At 40.8% G+C, this 17501-nt stretch overlaps 1 protein-coding gene across 1 annotated transcript in view; it reads left to right on the top strand.

The window, feature by feature from the left end:
• LOC130885529 (myosin light chain kinase family member 4-like) overlaps nt 1-17501 on the top strand; it is a 56664-nt gene that overhangs the window by 18694 nt on the left and 20469 nt on the right. Inside the window, exons 2-5 of the mRNA XM_057787065.1 lie at nt 12946-13024; nt 13367-13805; nt 14996-15288; nt 16826-16931. Of these exons, the coding sequence (XP_057643048.1) occupies nt 12946-13024; nt 13367-13805; nt 14996-15288; nt 16826-16931 (917 nt within the window). The remainder of the gene's footprint in view (nt 1-12945; nt 13025-13366; nt 13806-14995; nt 15289-16825; nt 16932-17501) is intronic.

The following is a 17501-nucleotide window of genomic DNA, read 5'->3' as shown; positions in this document are numbered from 1 at the left end:
GATGGGGAAGGGGAGAGTTTTAGTGTCTTGGACATAATAAAATACTGTTTATGATAAGATAGTATTTTTAAATTATTACTTTTATTGTATGTATGCTTTGCCTGCATATATGTCTATGCACCAAATGTGGCCCTGGTGCCCTTGGAAGAGAGCATCAGATCTCCTGAAACTGGAATACACATATTTGCGAGCTGCCATGTGGTTGCTGGGAATCAAATCTGGCCCTTTGCAAGAACAGCAAGTGCTCTTAACCATTGAACCAGCACTCCAGACCCTTATGATACACTAACATCAGTCTGCTTCCTTAACCCTTGCCAACCTTTTCAACACCAGGTTTAAAGAGTGTTAGAGCAAGACTTCTAATCTAAGGAGCCGCACAACGTGAGAGCTCCCGACAGCAGAGTCGCAAGCGCCTGCTAGACTGGTGTCTCACTTCAAACTGAAAGTGTGCCCAGTGCCTGAACACTTGTAGACAAGGAAAGTGTGGTGTAGACAGAGAAAGTGTAGCTGAAGAAATGTGTGCTTTAAAAGTTTGTCAATTTTAAAGACTCTACTTTTAATGTATCCATCCAATGAGTTCATCTTGGTTATCAGAAATGGGAGTACCTTAGGACTCATTTAGCTAAATATTTTAGTGAAATTATCTCCTGCTTTACATTTATTTGTTTATTCATTTATTGTGTGTATGTGTTGGGGGCAGGAGGGATTGTGGTACCATATGCTCGTGGAAGTCAAATGATATCCTACAGGAGTTGGTTCTCATCTTCAATCATGTAGGTCTCTAGGAATGAACCCAGGTCATCAGGCTTGTTTGACTAGCTGAGCCAACTTGCCAGCACTTATTTCTTCTTGAAATTACATATATATATATATATATATATATATGGAAGATTTTATTTTGGCTTTGCACTATAGTTGCCAGAGAAGGAGGACAGTACTTTGTTCCTTTGTTGGCCAATGCTGTGTCTCTCAACACACACAGTTATTATTTGGTGAATCAGTTCCTCATTACCCAAATTCAGAGAGGCCTCTAGGGCTACGAAAGTCATTGTCTACTGAAGACAAGACAAGGTTGCGAATTAAAAGTGATGGCATTTATCCAGGTAACCCTAGGACAATTGTTCTCAACCTTGACCCGACCTTAAAATTACAACACTTGCTGAAGAAAAATGGACAATACTTAAGATGCGTGTTGGGAGCAATTTTGCCAGATTCTTAGCTGTGTCCTCTGCTTGTTTCTTGCATGCCTGATGCCATTTTATGTTGTCTCTGTTCCCATCAGCGCTGATGTCACAGACATATGTTACTATGTTGGGCGTTGACATGGATACCGAAAATCTGATCTCAGATCCTAATGTTTGCATATCAGGCATTTTACTAGCTGACATTTCTGCAGTCCTGATCTTGGAATCTTAGGTGAAACTTCTTCACAGATCAATTTCTGTCTAGCTCCAAACCCCATAGTTCCCCAAATAAGTCACAGATGAAAGAGGATTGACTTCAGCTCATAGTTTTGGGGTTTTTAATCTATGGTCAGGCAGCTCCATTGCTAACTGTATGTGTAGAGGAAGGATGTGCAATATATCATAGGAAGGGGCCTGTGTTAGAATGAAATTCATCTTATGCAGCCTGGAAAAGGCTGACATCCACAATATACCCACAGTGACTTTAGACCTTTTCCTAAACTTTAGTTTAAAGGTTCCACTACCTACCAACAGTGTCAAGTTGAAGTCCGTGAAGACATGGCCTATGAAGAACGTTCCATATCCAAACTACAACAACAAGCTAATTTAGACAGAGTATGAGATGTTAATGTAAGATGATGTTTCCTTTTACTGATACATAGACTTCAAAATCCTTGGCTCTGGGAATAAGACTCAGTAGGGAAGAACACTTTCTGAGCTAGTGTGAGCCTCTGAGTTCAAGTCTCCAGCACTCATGTGGAAAACTGAGTGTGGCCACACATGAGTTTTTAACGCAGCATTGTCCAAGGCGGCGAACAGAACATTAGTGAATCTGTTGGCTGCCAGCTTAGCATCAAGTTCATTGAAAGACCCTGTCTCAAAGGAATAAGGTGACAAGAACAGGACGTCCAACATCCCCTGGCCTCCACGTACATACAGATGCGAACACCCACATGTACATCTCTCTCTCTCTCTCTCTCTCTCTCTCTCTCTCACACACACACACACACACACACACACACACGAAAACACACACCTTACAGTATAATCAGATGTTAAAATTTAGTAATTATTGTTGTTTTATAGGAATAAAGATGCATTTTGAAGTGATCGCTGTAGAGTTGAAGGCTGGATGAGTTTACCAAGAGAAGTGAGAATAAGTGTGCTCTGTTTTCATAGGTGACTAGTAGACAACTCTCAGGGTGTTACGATGGCCAGTATAGAGAGGTGTCACAAAAGACAGTGATAGGCATCCCAAGCAAGAGAGGTCACAGCAGTCGTGGTGAACAAGTTCAAGCAACTCCTAAGAGAACAGACACAGCCTCAACTTCAATAGCTGCACAGCTTGTAACTGGAGGCTAAACTTTCTAGATTTTATTTTAAAAGGTTCCATGTCCGAGTTGCTCATTCAAAAAAGAAACCCTGTGATTTCCAAGGATTCAAGCCATGCAGGATAGTGTATATGTTCCAGAAGATGAGCTCAGCTCTTCCTATAATATAAAGATTCTATATGGAGGTGTGTTCCTCCTCTATGGGAGCCAGAACTTATGATAAGGTGGAATGCAAAGTAACAAGCGAGGAGATGAAGTGGGTTGGGATGCAGAGTCTGGGCCCTTCTCAGCAGCTGTGAACTGCAGGGGTCCTCAAGCACTGGGTGGTTAGCAGGGCTTGTGCCAAAGTAAATATACATTTTTTTTTTTGTGTTGTATAATCCCTCCTGTTTTGTTAACAGGTGATTCTTTTCTTCCCCCCTCACACAGTCATTATGACAAAGAATACTGTACTCTGGGGCAAACCTGCAAAGTTAAACTCTGATAAACAAAGGTCAGCTCTTATATACTCTGAAAAGCCATGCACAAAACCTTTGCAGAAGAGTGAAACCACCTGTGATGATGCTCAAAGGGCAAGTTTGAAAAGTGGGGTTTTCATTAAGAACTATTACTCATGAGAACTCATAAATTTACTTTATTACATGTGTGTGAGAGAGTATATGTGAATGTGTGTATATAAATGTGTATGTTAGTGTGTCTCTGTCAGAGGACAGCTCTCAGGAGTTCATTCTCTCCCTCTACTACCGGTTTGGGGCATTGAACTTATGTCCTTGGGCTTATACGGCAAGTCCTTTACCACACTGAGCCACCTGGCTGGCCCAGCCATCTTTTCACTATTTCTAAATACAATGTGTTTGAAGATGCACTGCCAGGTTTCCCAGTCTTTTACTTTGAGCTAGTGTTTGATTATTTTCATGAATTTAACGAGGGGACTTTTTTTAACATTGCTTGTTATTCAAATGGAACCTGGTTTAGAGAAAGTATGTCTCAACATGAAACTGCAATTATTGCTATCAAAATTCCTATTTCTAGATGTTAATACATTGGGTTTTTTAGAAGAAAAAGGTTATGCACATTCTATGAAAGTAAATTTGGTTGAACTGGTACTAACAGAAGTAATATTTAAAAACATAATGCACTTAAATAGAATGCAATTAATTAATTAGTTAATTAATTAAATCCCTTTTAATACATTAAAAATACCCATTTTGTGTAATAAATCAAGTTTGGTTATTTGATCACTTGAAAAAAATACAGATTTTAGAATTTTGAATTGAAGGTTGTTCTTTGTTTTTTGTTTGTTTGTTTGTTTACTGTTTTGGCAGCTGGAATTCCTGTTTTTATAATACTAATTTGGCTTTGACATTTATTGAAATAATAATTTTAGTAGAGAAAAATTTCAAGTGATACAAACTAAAAGTAGAATTCATGAAATGTTCTCAACATGTTTACAGCAGTTCCCAGAGCCTGAGCTTGCTTGTTTTCACACTAGATTATGTTAGAGAGAACTTCATGGCAGTACCATTAATTTTGTGGGAGTGAATGGAAAATGAGCAACAGCATAGCAAGTGCAGAGAAGGCACTTTGCATGTTCAGCTTTGATGGATGTGGCCACAGTGAGTTGCATATTTGTGCACATCTGCGCCACCAATAATGAGCTCACTTTGAGAAGTATGTCAGCGCGGAGCTGAATCAAATCAGAATGAAAATTTTTATTAGTGAGTGTTAAATGACAAGTTGAAGTGATCTCATTATACGTGTAATGCAAGTATATTTAGACTACCATTTACATTTTAATGCAGAAAATAAGGACATAGAATCAGAATAGCTGGGGAATGTTACTTGTATGTTTTAAAGAAGGTTCTCATTTCATAGTTTAGATTTCCTTTCTGCAATTTGCTGAACTATCTCAGGCAGTGATTGTGACACATAAAAGACTTTAGTAATTGGAAGAGAGCGTACGTAAACGGTCCCTTGTTGTCTTATGCAGAACATGTGCTGCTTTAGGTGGCTGTGTTTGCATGCTTCTGTAGGGCAGTGTTCACAGGGAAGGGAAGTTCACCAAGCAGTTGGGAAGGCACAGCTGCATGTACTAAGCACAGATGGAGCAGGGCTTTATACGAGATTTCTAACTGGAAACAGACTTCACTTCTGCTCTTGGAATACCCGTAATTGAACTTTCCATCTGTGATTGTGGCATGCTGCAGAGGCTGGCTGTCACCTCGTTGTAAGCTTTTATTTACTGCCGTGTAGGGGAAGAAGGAGCAAATCTGCATCCATTTGCTACCTCTGAGCACATACCCTGCCCGGTACATCCTTTCTGCTCTGGAGAACTCCGTGTGGAGACTTCCACTGCCAAGGAGGGAAGGTAGCCCTCAGAGTTTTCAAGCACTGCCCAGGCTAAGGCTGAGTCCAAGAATTTTCTTAGACACCACAGGAGTTGTTAAATTAGATCTCAAGTACACCCCTCCGCCTGTGTGTAAATGCTAGGATTTACAACAAACGGAACATTGAGTTCCTGGACTTCATTCACCCTTAGAGCCGCAGGTAGAGACACCTGGGGAAATGTGTTGGCTGAGTCCAGCAGAATTCTGGTTGAGTCCCGGATGCAGTGAAAGTCTGATCTTAGGAGAGACATTCCTGACTGGGAGCCCCACCATCACCACTGGGAAGCCATCTTCACAATGGAGGGCGGGTTCCAGGAGTCAGGATACTTGGCAAAGGACCTGAGAAGAGTGGTTTCTTTCTTTCTTTCTTCTTTCTTTCTTTCTTTCTTTCTTTCTTTCTTTCTTTCTTTCTTTCTTTTCTTTCTTTTTTTTTTTTTTTGATTTTTTGAGACAGGGTTTCTCCGTAGCTTTCGGTTCCTGTCCTGGCACTAGCTCTTGTAGACCAGGCTGGCCTCGAACTCACAGAGATCCTCCTGCCTCTGCCTCCCGAGTGCTGGGATTAAAGGTGTGCACCACCACCACCCGGCTGAGAAGTGGTTTCTTGATTCAGAAGCTTCAGGGGGTGGCCATTGATAACATCAGGCTTTCCTCTAGTTTCCCTGCCATTCTGTGGTTTGTCTAAAGCTGAGGGACAGTAGATATCACATGTGATATATAATTATACTACCTACTTAACTGACATCAAAAATATTGCAACGACCACCCCTCTAGGCAGGTCTTATTATGTTGTCTAGGCTAGGCTCATCCTGAACTGCTGGGCAAAAGTAGCTCTGCCTCATCCTCATATACAGCTGGGACAATAGGTTTAGAGTGCTCCCTTGCCTGGATGTGAAGACTTGAATAGTAACATAATAAAGAAAGACACCTGATTCATTGTTAGGCATTGAAGTTTTATCCAATATGTCAAAGGAAATAGCTTCTGCCTGTTCTTGCCTTCTGGAAAAATTAGATTCTATAATCATAATCAAGTGAACAATGGCAGGGACAGTGCCTAACTCAAACCTCTTCTCCTTTCTCATCAGACGTATCCACGAAGCGTCCCTCTGTGCTAATGTGTTAAAGAAGTTACATGCGGAATAAGTTACAGCCAGGGCAGAAATGTGAAGAACAGATCTTAACTGTGCACATTAAACAAAAGAACATTTGTAGTGCACATTCTGATTTTCATTAGGAATAAGGCATTTGTTGAGAAGGTGATCAAATAGTATATTACTTTACAAAACCACACTAGAAATAGAGTTCCAGATGTTGGTGGTGACACAAACATTTGCAGTCCTATAAAGGTCCAGTAAGACTCTAGTTTTTAATAGAGGTACAGATGGGCAACTTTCCCTACATGAAAGTACTTTTGAGCACTAGAGGATTCTGGAAGCTGGATATCAGAGTCTGCTGCTGGAAGAGCATAGTTAAGTGCATCCTATTGCATGGTCTCAAGGAACATTTTATACAGGTATTCAATATGCTCAGCCACTGCCTGGGGTTCGCCTCCTAGCTTACTAATGAATGAAGCAGTCTATCCGTGCTTGTCTGTCACCTGCTGGACAGGAAGTTAGATGTTAGAGATCCTGAGATGCCCAGGCAGGGTCAAATATGTAACCAAATACTTCCAACATGGTCTGATGTTACACATGTGTGAGATTTATGGCCAACCAAGGTAGAGAACCAGGATGTAAGACAAGCATTTCTGAGAAAGAATTCATAAAGGAACACTTTGCCAAGTCAGGTCTTGAACAATGTATAGGAACTCTGCGTGCTTTTTTCAAAGTATGGTTTCTGCACCTCTTGCATCAGAATCACTGGCAAACTTGTGAGAGATGTCCTTGGGCTCTAAGCCAAATGAAGAATATCAGAAGGAAGGAGAGTTATAAATTTTAGGACCATTGTCCCAGGCTCTAAGATTGTAAAATGCATTGGTGGAACCCTCTATTTCACTTGCTATCCTTTACACTTCTGATGTTCACCCTTGTCACTTTCCCCTTGCCAGTCAGCTTACAGAAATAGCACAGAGGTAGTAAGAATTGCCTGCTTTTCATTGAAAAATCACATGGCCAGCAGCCTACTTTTATGGCCAGGTTATTTCAACTTCTATTGCTCTGTCCTGGTCAGAACTCACCTGGCAGAACACATCACATTACAGCACAGTTCTGGTGCTAGGTTCAACACTCAACTAAAAAAGAAAGAACAAATTAAAGGAAGGAAAGAAGGAAGGAAGGAAGGAAGGAAGGAAGGAAGGGAAGAAGGAAGGAAAGAAGGAAGAGAGGGAGGGAGGGAGAAAGGAAGGAAGGAAAGAAGGAAGGAAGGAAAGAAGGAAGGGAGGGAGGGAGGAAGGAAGGAAGAAAGGGAGGAAGGAAGGAAGGATGGAAGGAAGGAAGGAAGGAAGGAAGGAAGGAAGGAAGGAAGGAAGGAAGGAAGGAAGGAAAGGCAAGGCCTTTGTCAGGCAGGAATAGCCAATGAGGATGATTGAAACAATATTGTGCTTTACTGGTTTTTTTTGTTGGAGAAGGCTGAGAAATCCAACAGTTTGCTTTTAAAAATTAGAAGCAGCCAGCAGTCCACCTTCTACGTTCATGTATCTCCGTTTGACAGATGGTCTAATTAGACTTCCCTGAACTGGCAGCTTTCACATCAGACCCCTGAAGTCCGGTTTTCACGGGTCTGAATGAAGCACTGTTCCCAGGGTTGTGGACACATCCGAAGGCTTTCATTTGCTGGGCCGGGTTATTTACTCAGGTGACTGATTCTGCTTGACATCACCCACAGCTCAGGGAGAAGCTGCTCCTGCTCCTACCATTCCGAGGTCAAGGCCAACCCTTTCCTTCCTGGATTCTGTTGGTGGGACCCTGCCCTAGCTTACCCCATGCCAGTGCCCACAGCCCACAGCACAGGCTGTGCTGCGTGAGAATTACTCCTGTCTGAACAGCAGCACAGGGTGTTTTCTCTGTGTTTAGAGCACAGGGAATTCGAGAGCATCTGCAGTTGAAGAGAAATAGATCTACTTGCAAATAATCTCTAAAACTGATCCTTCATCAGGCTGATGAGATGGTACAGCAGATACAGGTACTTGCTACCCAGTCTGGTAATTGGTACTCATTTTTCAGCACCCACATGATGGAAGGAGAGAATCAGCTCCACACTCTGCTGCACCACACTCACACTAAACAAACAAATAGACATAAAATGTTATAATTAATCTTTTACGTTCAAATAGGGAGATGTAAATACTTTTAATATTTCTTCTAAAAATCTTTCTCTTTGTATTCTGTCAGGAATTTTTATTCTCATCTCTCCCATTAAGAACCTAGTTAAAATTTAACAAACTTATTTTAAGTTATTATAATTTTGTTTTTATACTATTAGACATTAGGTTAAAGTGACCAGAAAGTCACTTTGGCATTGCCATAGCAACGAGATACAAAGCCACTATTCAGTGTGCAGTTTTTGTTATGTTCTATGTGTGATGTTATGAATTTACTGTTCTGAAACAGCCATAACCCCCAAGTGCAGGGATGTGATTATAGTGTAACATTTTGTTCTAATGTGAAGCAAAGGAATATGTGACTTTGTAGCAGGACCATCAGAGATGGTCCTCAGGGAAACCTTGCTTCCGTGCAATGAATCTGAATTGCTTCCGTGCAATGAATCTGTGTCCCACAGTGGCACAATCACAGAATCATTTCTTCTGGCACTTCCTCCCTTCAGTGCACATTGCTTTCCTGAGTGGGTTTTTTTTCTTTTTTTTGTTTTTTTGTTTTTGAGCCCTAAATTCTTCTGTTCTTGTGCTAGAAAACCAGAAATAGAGAGAAGGCTCCGCATACCAGCTGGAGGACAGATGTGTCACTCGGTGGCCAATGACACAAACACTGACTACAGTATTCTTAAAGTCAAGGAAAGTATCACTGTTAAGGTTAAATCTATTTCTTAATTGATTTTTGAAGGATAGTTTTTATTGAATGAGTACGAAGGAAGGAGAAGGCAAAATTGTACTTATGGATTAATTTCCCATTCTGTCATCTCACTGCTTCCAGGAGAGTTGGGATGTGGCCCTGAAGTGGGTTTGAAACAAAGGACAGAAAGGTACTCATGCCCCGGCAGTGGGTGCTCACCAATATGCGTGGTTGGATCCTTTGGCAAGTCAAACTCTAGAGGAGACCAGAGTGTGAAGTATATGAGGAGCAATGAAAGCAGGCAGCCGAGCAATGAATCATGACCTCATGTAGAGTAGACTGTAGAAAGAGAAACACACTTTGTAAGAAATGAGCCGAGAGTTCTCAATATGTACTTGTCCTTGAACCAGCTAATTAGAATGATTTTTCCCTCCAAAACTGAAAATTAAGAAAAATCAGAACAGTACTGAAATAGTGTTGCCTGGTGTCCTAGCTTGCTTACTGTTACTGTTGCAAACAACAAGACCTAAATGTGACTTGGGGAAGAAAGGTTTTGTTTGTTTGTTTTTTGCCTTACTCTTCCTGTTTGCACTGGCTCCTCAGGGGAAGCCAGGGCAGGAACTGTGGAAGAATACTGCATACAGTCTTACTCTCAATGGCTGGCTCTGCCTCCTTTCTCATACAACCCAGGACTGTCTGCTTAGGGGTGGTATTGCCCACAGTAGGCTGGACACTCCCACATCAGGCATTAATCAAGAAAATGCCCTCCGTAGAGGTTCCTTCTTCCTGGTGATTAGTTTGAGTCAGCTGAAAAACTCTAACCAAGCAGATCTCTGAGAACTATTTGATTTTACACGGATAACAGTAAAAGGTTAGCCCACTCTAAAATATTATCAATTATATACATTGATGATGTGTGTACATATTTATTTTAAGAAATGACATTTATTATAGTAACAGATAAGTTATGTTTGCTTAATTTTGTTAATATATATTTTAAAATACATAAATACAAATTTATAAAGAATCGTTATAAAAGGAATGGGCAGGCACTGGCAAAGGTATCCATATGCAAACAGATACATATTTTTAAATGAATGGACAGGTCTGAATGAAATGAATTCTTTTGTTCATCTCAGTCAGAACTGTGAATGCGGCAGAGGTGCATAAAATCCTGACTCATCCCTTTGCAGGATGATGGGAATGGTTCTAAGAATTCTTTCTTTAGCAGCTTTGATCCTGACTTCTGTATTCATAGGAAACAAATGTCACTTTTGGACGACAGGTAAAATGCATCCATAGACCAGTGTCCTGTTTTAGGAACTCCTCCAGAGGACCTAAAAGACAAAGTGCAAAGGCTTCCGAATAAAGGCCCACATGGTTGCTAGGCAGGGAGAGGAAAGGAGAAACACTACTTCTGTTTATCAGAGACACTTCAGCTCCTCTAGATGTCAGTATTACACAGGGAAAAGAAAGTATAAGTAGTGTGTGGTGAGGAATGGAGGCCTTGCATTATTTAAGTGGTTAAACATGTGTGGCGTAATTTCAGGAAGGAAGAGCAGCCCTGCATAGTGACTGGCTCCTGTATCTTCGGCACTGACAGTTTCTGCACTCGGCCAGGCAAGACTCTGCCTGAAGAGTGTGGGCATCTCATGCTCACACTTGCCACCGGATACTCGTGGCCTGACTGGTCCCACAGAGTTTTATAGCCAAACCTTTACATATTTTGATGGGTTGAAATAAATGGACACACACCAGGTTTCGTCATTCTCAGGTCGCTTTCGGTCTACTGTAGTGTCTGTGCCGCACAGGACAAATCCCAAAGCCTGGTGCCTACCAACACACCAGGCTTTCTCATTTCAGAAGAGAAATCATCAAGAGACAAAGAAAATGCCATTAACACAATTTGCTCAACTGTCTTATTTGACTAGCTTGATGTAGACTTCTCAGAATTAAAATGAAATGATCTTTTTCTCCCCTCTTCCATGTTAATTCTAGTCTTTTAGCTCATGAATCCGTATCTCCCTTGCCGTGTTAATGTTTTTATTGTATGCCCCCTGCTCTTGCTCTTCTTATTTTATGGTGCCTACTCTGCAGTAGATCCCAGTCAGTTACTCTCCAGGTTGGCTAAAATCCCTTTCTACACCAGGAAAACAGTACAGATTATGCTGCCACTTAGAGAACAAACCAAATAGAGAAATGAATTAGAATCCCGACTTCATTATAAAAATGAGGTTGGTAGTCAGCCCCTCTCTTTACAAGGGAGTTGACCGTGCAGAGTGCACTGAAGAGTTTCTAGTAGACTCAGCTGTGCTCGGTACATGTTAGCCATCATTGTCTTTCTCGCATCTCCGTCATCATGACCACACTATCATCATCTTCTTCTTCATTGTTATCACCATGTGATGTCTCTAGTCTAAGCACCATGACCAACACCTAGAAGAAACAGACTGGCAATAAGAGTTCAGTGAAGTGTTACAAGGGACACTGGTACTGGCGTAAGTGCCAAGTTCTGGGCCCACGGGCAGAAGTAGCAACTGTATAGCATGAATAATAAAAATCCATAGATAAAAGTTAGGGTTCAATCCAAGAACCAAACAAAGCAGCCAAGCCACTAGAGAAATCTTACCTCTATCAAGGCTGGGTAACCACAAAACTAAGCAGCCTAAGCCTCTCATTTTATATTTCTTCTAGTTTTGGGATTAAAGGTGTGAGCCACCACCACCTGGATTTGTTTCTGCTTTGATCTTGTGTAGCCCAGGATGGCCTCAAACTCACAGAGATCCATCTGCTTCTGTCTCCCAAATTCTGGGATTAAAGATGTGTGCCACCACTGCCTGACCTCTAGTGGCTTAGCTTTGCCTCTGGTCTTCAGGCAAGATTTATTTATTTATCAAAATACAAATAATATACCATTACACCACTGGACTTGCCTAAGGAAATTGAAGGGCATTTTTTATTACCATCTCTGTACTTGTGTGAAAAAGTGAGAGGCTTTCTATAGCTTCGATTTCTACAGATGTACTAAATGTGCCTCTTGTGGTGAGGCATCCATCTGGAAAAAGGAAGAATTCTGAATTATAAGTGTCTTCATCCCTACAGTCTGCACTATGGGATAGTTCATATTTGCAAATCCCCTTGGGCAAACTGTGTTCTGCTTCAAAGAGTGGAGGGACTCATTTTCTGTGACTTCCTATGAGTGTATCAATTTACAATGTATAACTCGCCATTTGTGTGGATTAGGGTAATCTTCACCTTTCACAGTGTGTGGAAGAATTTGTTATTCTAGTCTGGGGAAGCTAGGACTGTGAGAACAGGTAACTGCTTGGGAGAAAGGTATCTTCTAAGGAAAGAAAAAGCCAGTTGTTAAGAAGCTCATTGCCTTCATCTCCAGGTAGCTTAGGAAACTCATTCACACGTGTTCTCGATTTGAGTTCAATTGATAGGTGAGCCAAATCCGAACCGCTGAAATGGAGGTCAAGGTCAGCTTACACATCACCATAACCTTTAATGAGATCATGAAATGGGCTACCTTCTACACAGGACAGAATTTGTTTGAAAATAGGGAGCTCGTTATTTGATACTGCTATGTATACAGAGTTTCATTGATTCAGACTATTTTTCAAACTTTACATGACTACCAAATTTTTGTGTATTTCTTCATGTTTGAATTGTATATTATAGTAGTGTCAACTTGGAACAATGTTTCCCCTTACTTCTGAAAAAATTTAGTAATTATTGGAGACATTTTGCTTTATTAATATTATTTTTAATTAGTGACATTCCAGATAGACAAGAATAGGGTTGAGATTTTTATTTTGCATAGCAGAGTAAATATAGTCAGTAGTAATGTATTATGCATTGTAAAACTAAATAAGAAATTAAAATTTGAATGTCTGGAGTCATTTTTGTGGTCGTCACAGCTGGAAGGCAGCATTCTCCTGGGACTGGTGGGGAGAGGCCAGGTGTGTAATACTAGACATCCTATCATTCAGTGATGCACTTTACATGAAGAACTACACAGCCTGCGTCACTAGTGCCGAGGCTAAGCAGTGTGTGCACTGTAGGTAATCATAATGGCTTGATTTTACACCCACAGGCTGAGGAAAACGTGTGGTCCAACGCTGCATTGAATGAAAGAACAATTGTCGCCGGTGGAAAGACATCAGCCCTCACAGGTAACAAACATCCTTAGCAGACTCGGTGGTTATGGAGAGAGTTCTGCTGTTACTCTTACTCGGAGGAAATCACACATTCCTAAATCCTATGGGGGAGGAATGCTGTTTTATTAACTTTTTTTTTTTTTTATCTGATTGGCTTTGGATTTGCCAGTGACAAATAAGAAAAACGCTTGACACACAATTTTCAGTCAGCGGGGCGTATTTCATTCTGCTTTGTTTTTGAAAACTTAAATCTGCTGTTGAAAAGAAGCCAGACTAGAGATGCCATTAAGTGAAACCAAAATTAAAATGATCCTGTGAATTCTTCATTAACATGTTTTGTGTTCTGTGGCTTCTTAGAGAAACCTGACCAGAAAAACCTAGTCTCCTCCGAGAAGGAAAAGGTTACCAAACTCAACAAGAAAAATGCTGAGCAGACCAACTCCTCTGAGGTTCAGAGGAGCTATGTCATATGTCATCAGGAGAGACAAGACAAGGTAGATTTTGTTCCAAGGAATTCCATGGAACTAAGAGAGAATGCAGATGGAAAAGATGGCCCATGCATAGAAAGTCTGGAGAGACAAGAAAACAACATCCTGGGAGATAACCAAGACATTGAGGATAAAAATGGATGTCCGTTTCTCAAAGGAGGGAAACGTGGGCTTCCTTCTAAGGAAGATAGCAGAGGAACAGAAGCCGAGAACGCAGTTTCAACAGCAGCAAGTGAAACCGTGCTGGACAAACGTTCACCTGGAAATCAGCACGTGGATGAGATGGATGGTGGCCCATCCTCTGAAAGGTACTGTCACGCTATCACACATTCGCAGCTGGGCTCTCTCACAGGCCTTTGTGCTGTGGTATTTGATGCCATTTTGAAGGAAAAATGAAGATGGTTTTAAAGGCAATGTTTAGGATGAGCTCCTCTCTTATATTGATTTTTCATGGCTATATTTTCCTATTATTCTATTATTCCTCTTTCTTTTTACCATTATTTTCAGTTATTTCCTCCCTGCATCCCTCCCTCCCTATTTCCACTCTCCCTCTGCCCCTCCCTCCCCCTCTTAATTCCTTCCTCCCTTCCTCCTTTCCTTGCTTCCCTCTACTGGGAATGGAACTCAGGGCCTTTTTCATGCTAAGCCTGTGCTTCCTCCCTGAGCCCCATTTGATCATTTCTAAGTCTTACACTAACACTAAGATCACAAATTTTGATATCGTCAGTAATCAATACTCTATACAGAACAAGTAAAAAGTTTTGCTGCTTAGCAGTAAAAAGCATATCCTTTCTAAGGCTAAGAATTAAATAATGATTATGTTGAGTTGTAAATTAAAAACCCAAATCTGAAAGAGTTGACCTAACCCATTATAGAAACAATCCATTGGTTGTTTCTTCCCTAGCATTGTAGGAAATAGATAATTGATTAAGCTTCTTCCTTAAAATTAAAATTAAGAAGCGTCTTATACAAATTCAGGAATTTTGTATCCAATTAAAATTAGCTGCTCTAAGTATTGCATTTGCTAAAGGCATACTTGTTACTACCTTTAATATAATGTGTTTGAAATTAATCTTGAAGAAATATAATTTCTATATATTAAACACTGGTCATTATTGAAGTTCATCATGACAAGATTTGCTCAGGAAGACCAGCAGCTGCCAGAACATGCCAATTAAGCCACCAATAATGGTTCTTCTGTGGCTGTCAATCTTTAGAGAGATCATCACTCTTTTTCCATAATTTCTCTCTTCTGTTGTTAGGTTTCATAAATGACCACTTTTGGACTCACAGTGAGGTCCCTGGAAGACTCTCTGTGTCTGGTAATCTATTTACATTTGAAGTCCTCAACTGCTGAACTGGTCACCTCTGTGTCGTAAAGCACATCGTCTTCCCCAAATACCATCCTAATTAAGTTTCAGTTCTAAGAGTTTTGACAATCTGGGAATTTTTTTTTCCCTTGAAACATTGAGAGCTGCAAATGAGTTTTATTTTCCAGGTGCATCAGTAATATAAAGGCCATTTCTACACCAGGAATCCTGGGAAATTCGGCATCAGGATCCACTTTCCAGAATGCTGAACAGACAGAGTCTGCTGGCAGCAGTAAGCGCAGAGTGGCAGAGGAGTGTTTCCTAAGCGAGGACAACAAAAAGAGCAGAAGAGAGGTAGTGAGAGTGGGGGAAGAGCCCACGGTCAGGACAGAGGACGCCAGACAAGCCTGGACCCCGGATGACAGACCCCAGGAGGGAATGAGCATCCATGCAAGAGAGCAAGCCCCAGCGGTCCCACTAGGTAGGAAACGCTTTTTGTTCTGGACTTTTAAAGTTTCCTAACTATCCACAGCAAGCATTCCAACTAAATTTCCCTTATCCTAACAGTTCTAAAGAAACATATGCTCTGTGATTATGTATTAATGTGTTTAACTTGAACACTCTTTGTGCAGGCAAAAGAAACAGTCCTGTCTGTCTGTCTGTCTGTCTGTCCGTCCGTCTGTATCTATCATCTATCTATCTATCTATCTATCTATCTATCTATCTATCTATCTACCTACCTATGGTGTGTGAATGCATATTTATATATATGTCAGAGTATATTCATGGTATGAGAAGTGAATGTTTACATCAAATTAGGTTCCAAGATAGATGTGCTAACTGAATATAAAAATGTTAAATTAATTAAACAAAATTTATATTACTATTTAATAGTATACCTAGAACAAGCCAAGTGTTTAGGAAATATATATATTGGATAAATACCAAGTTTAAAAAACACAGCTTTTTAGGAACAGGGCAGTGGTGGCTCACACCTTTAATTTCAGCACTCAGGAGGCAGGCAGATTTGAGTTTGAGTCAGCCTGGTCTGCAGAGTAAGTTCCAGAGTAGTCAAGGTTACACAGAGAACACTGTCTCAAAAAATCAATAAATGAATAAATATACAGAATAAAGAACGTAATTGCCTCCCCTTTGTACCCTTGTTGTATGTGTGCAGTAGCTGTTTTAATAAGTAAACAGAGAAGAGCAAAGTCATGGACAGCAGCAGTCATGGGAATAGGAAGACCATCAGAAATATTACTGAGTAGCTATGTGTGCTAGGCTTCATGCTGATGTGGATGATCACTTAAATATATCAGATGGAGAGTGGAAAGTGGGAGAAGCGGGATAGCTGTAGCATACAACTTATGTGGTTTCATTGGGGGTTTTATTTCCATTCAGCCAGGAAAAATTCATCTCTGTGCTTTAAATGCCTCTGAATTAAAGTCCAAAACATTTTAGAAAGTAGCATACAGTATCAAATAGTCCAATGACACAAGGAAATAATTCATCTTTCTCCACTTCTCCCTCTCTGCTTTAATTAAAATATGAATTATACAGCAGCATTTTCCAAAAAGATGAATCCATTAATTTCTCATGGTCAAATGAAAAATGGTTTCAGGCTTGAAAGCATTTAAAAAAAAAAAAGTCATGCTGGAGATCAAACCAAGGATCTCGTCCATGCTAGGAAAGGGCTTTTCTGCTGAGCTTCAGCTCCAGCCCCAGAAATGTTTGTCTGTCCTGGGATTGCAGATTTGTTTACTGTCCTGCATTTTCTAAAAAATCACCCTAAAGAGTTTGTGAATGACTTTATTTCCCAAAGATACTTGATAAGATATTCATGAGTTACAGACCACTCATATGTGAAATGGAAATTTGTATTCCAGGGTCATTAGGAATAAGACAGGTGGCTGATTGTGTTTTAGATTTACAAAAACCGATTTTCACTAGGAGACATGCTGCTCGCTGCTGAAAGGTCAAACTCCTTGATGGAAAGCCCTTTCCTTCTCACCTTATAGATGATGTCCCCGCTCCTGCAGCCCCATTTGATCATCGGATCGTAATGGCCAAACACACTGCTGTGGACAGTCTGTATGCCGTGAACAAGTCTGAGATCCTAGGAGGGTGAGTGAGGCCCAGTTTGAACAACACCTCAGTAAAAGCAGTCTCCCCAAGGCAGAGCCCAAGATGGCGGAAATGTCACTGGTCTCGACTTGAGAACTACAAACACTAAAAGCAATCAGTTTAAGAGATTTTAACCATTTTTGAAAATTGTCACTTGTCCCGGACGGTTGGCGTGGTAGCTATACTTCCTATTTAGCAACCGTTTTAGTTACCATGTCATGATGTCTGAAAGCAGGAAAAAACCCAACATTAGTCACCAGAAGGAGGTCCAGGAACTGTCCAAACCCAGGTTTAGCCCTTAGGAGAAGAAATAGGAATGTATCCATCCTATGTATTTTCTGTGACCTGGAGTTCATCTTTCTCTCAATCTAGTCGGTTTTCCTTTTCTGTGGTTATAGCCTCCATGCTATTACCATGTTTAGTTGATTGCTTTCCTTATGGAAGAATTCAACTAGCCGGGCGGTGGTGGCGCACGCCTTTAATCCCAGCACTTGGGAGGCAGAGGCAGGCGGATCTCTGTGAGTTCGAGACCAGCCTGGTCTACAAGAGCTAGTTCCAGGACAGAGAAAC

The sequence above is a fragment of the Chionomys nivalis genome, chromosome 13, assembly GCF_950005125.1.
Source record: "Chionomys nivalis chromosome 13, mChiNiv1.1, whole genome shotgun sequence".
In the NCBI taxonomy this organism is placed as follows: domain Eukaryota; kingdom Metazoa; phylum Chordata; class Mammalia; order Rodentia; family Cricetidae; genus Chionomys; species Chionomys nivalis.
This window is presented reverse-complemented; position numbering and strand designations above follow the sequence as displayed.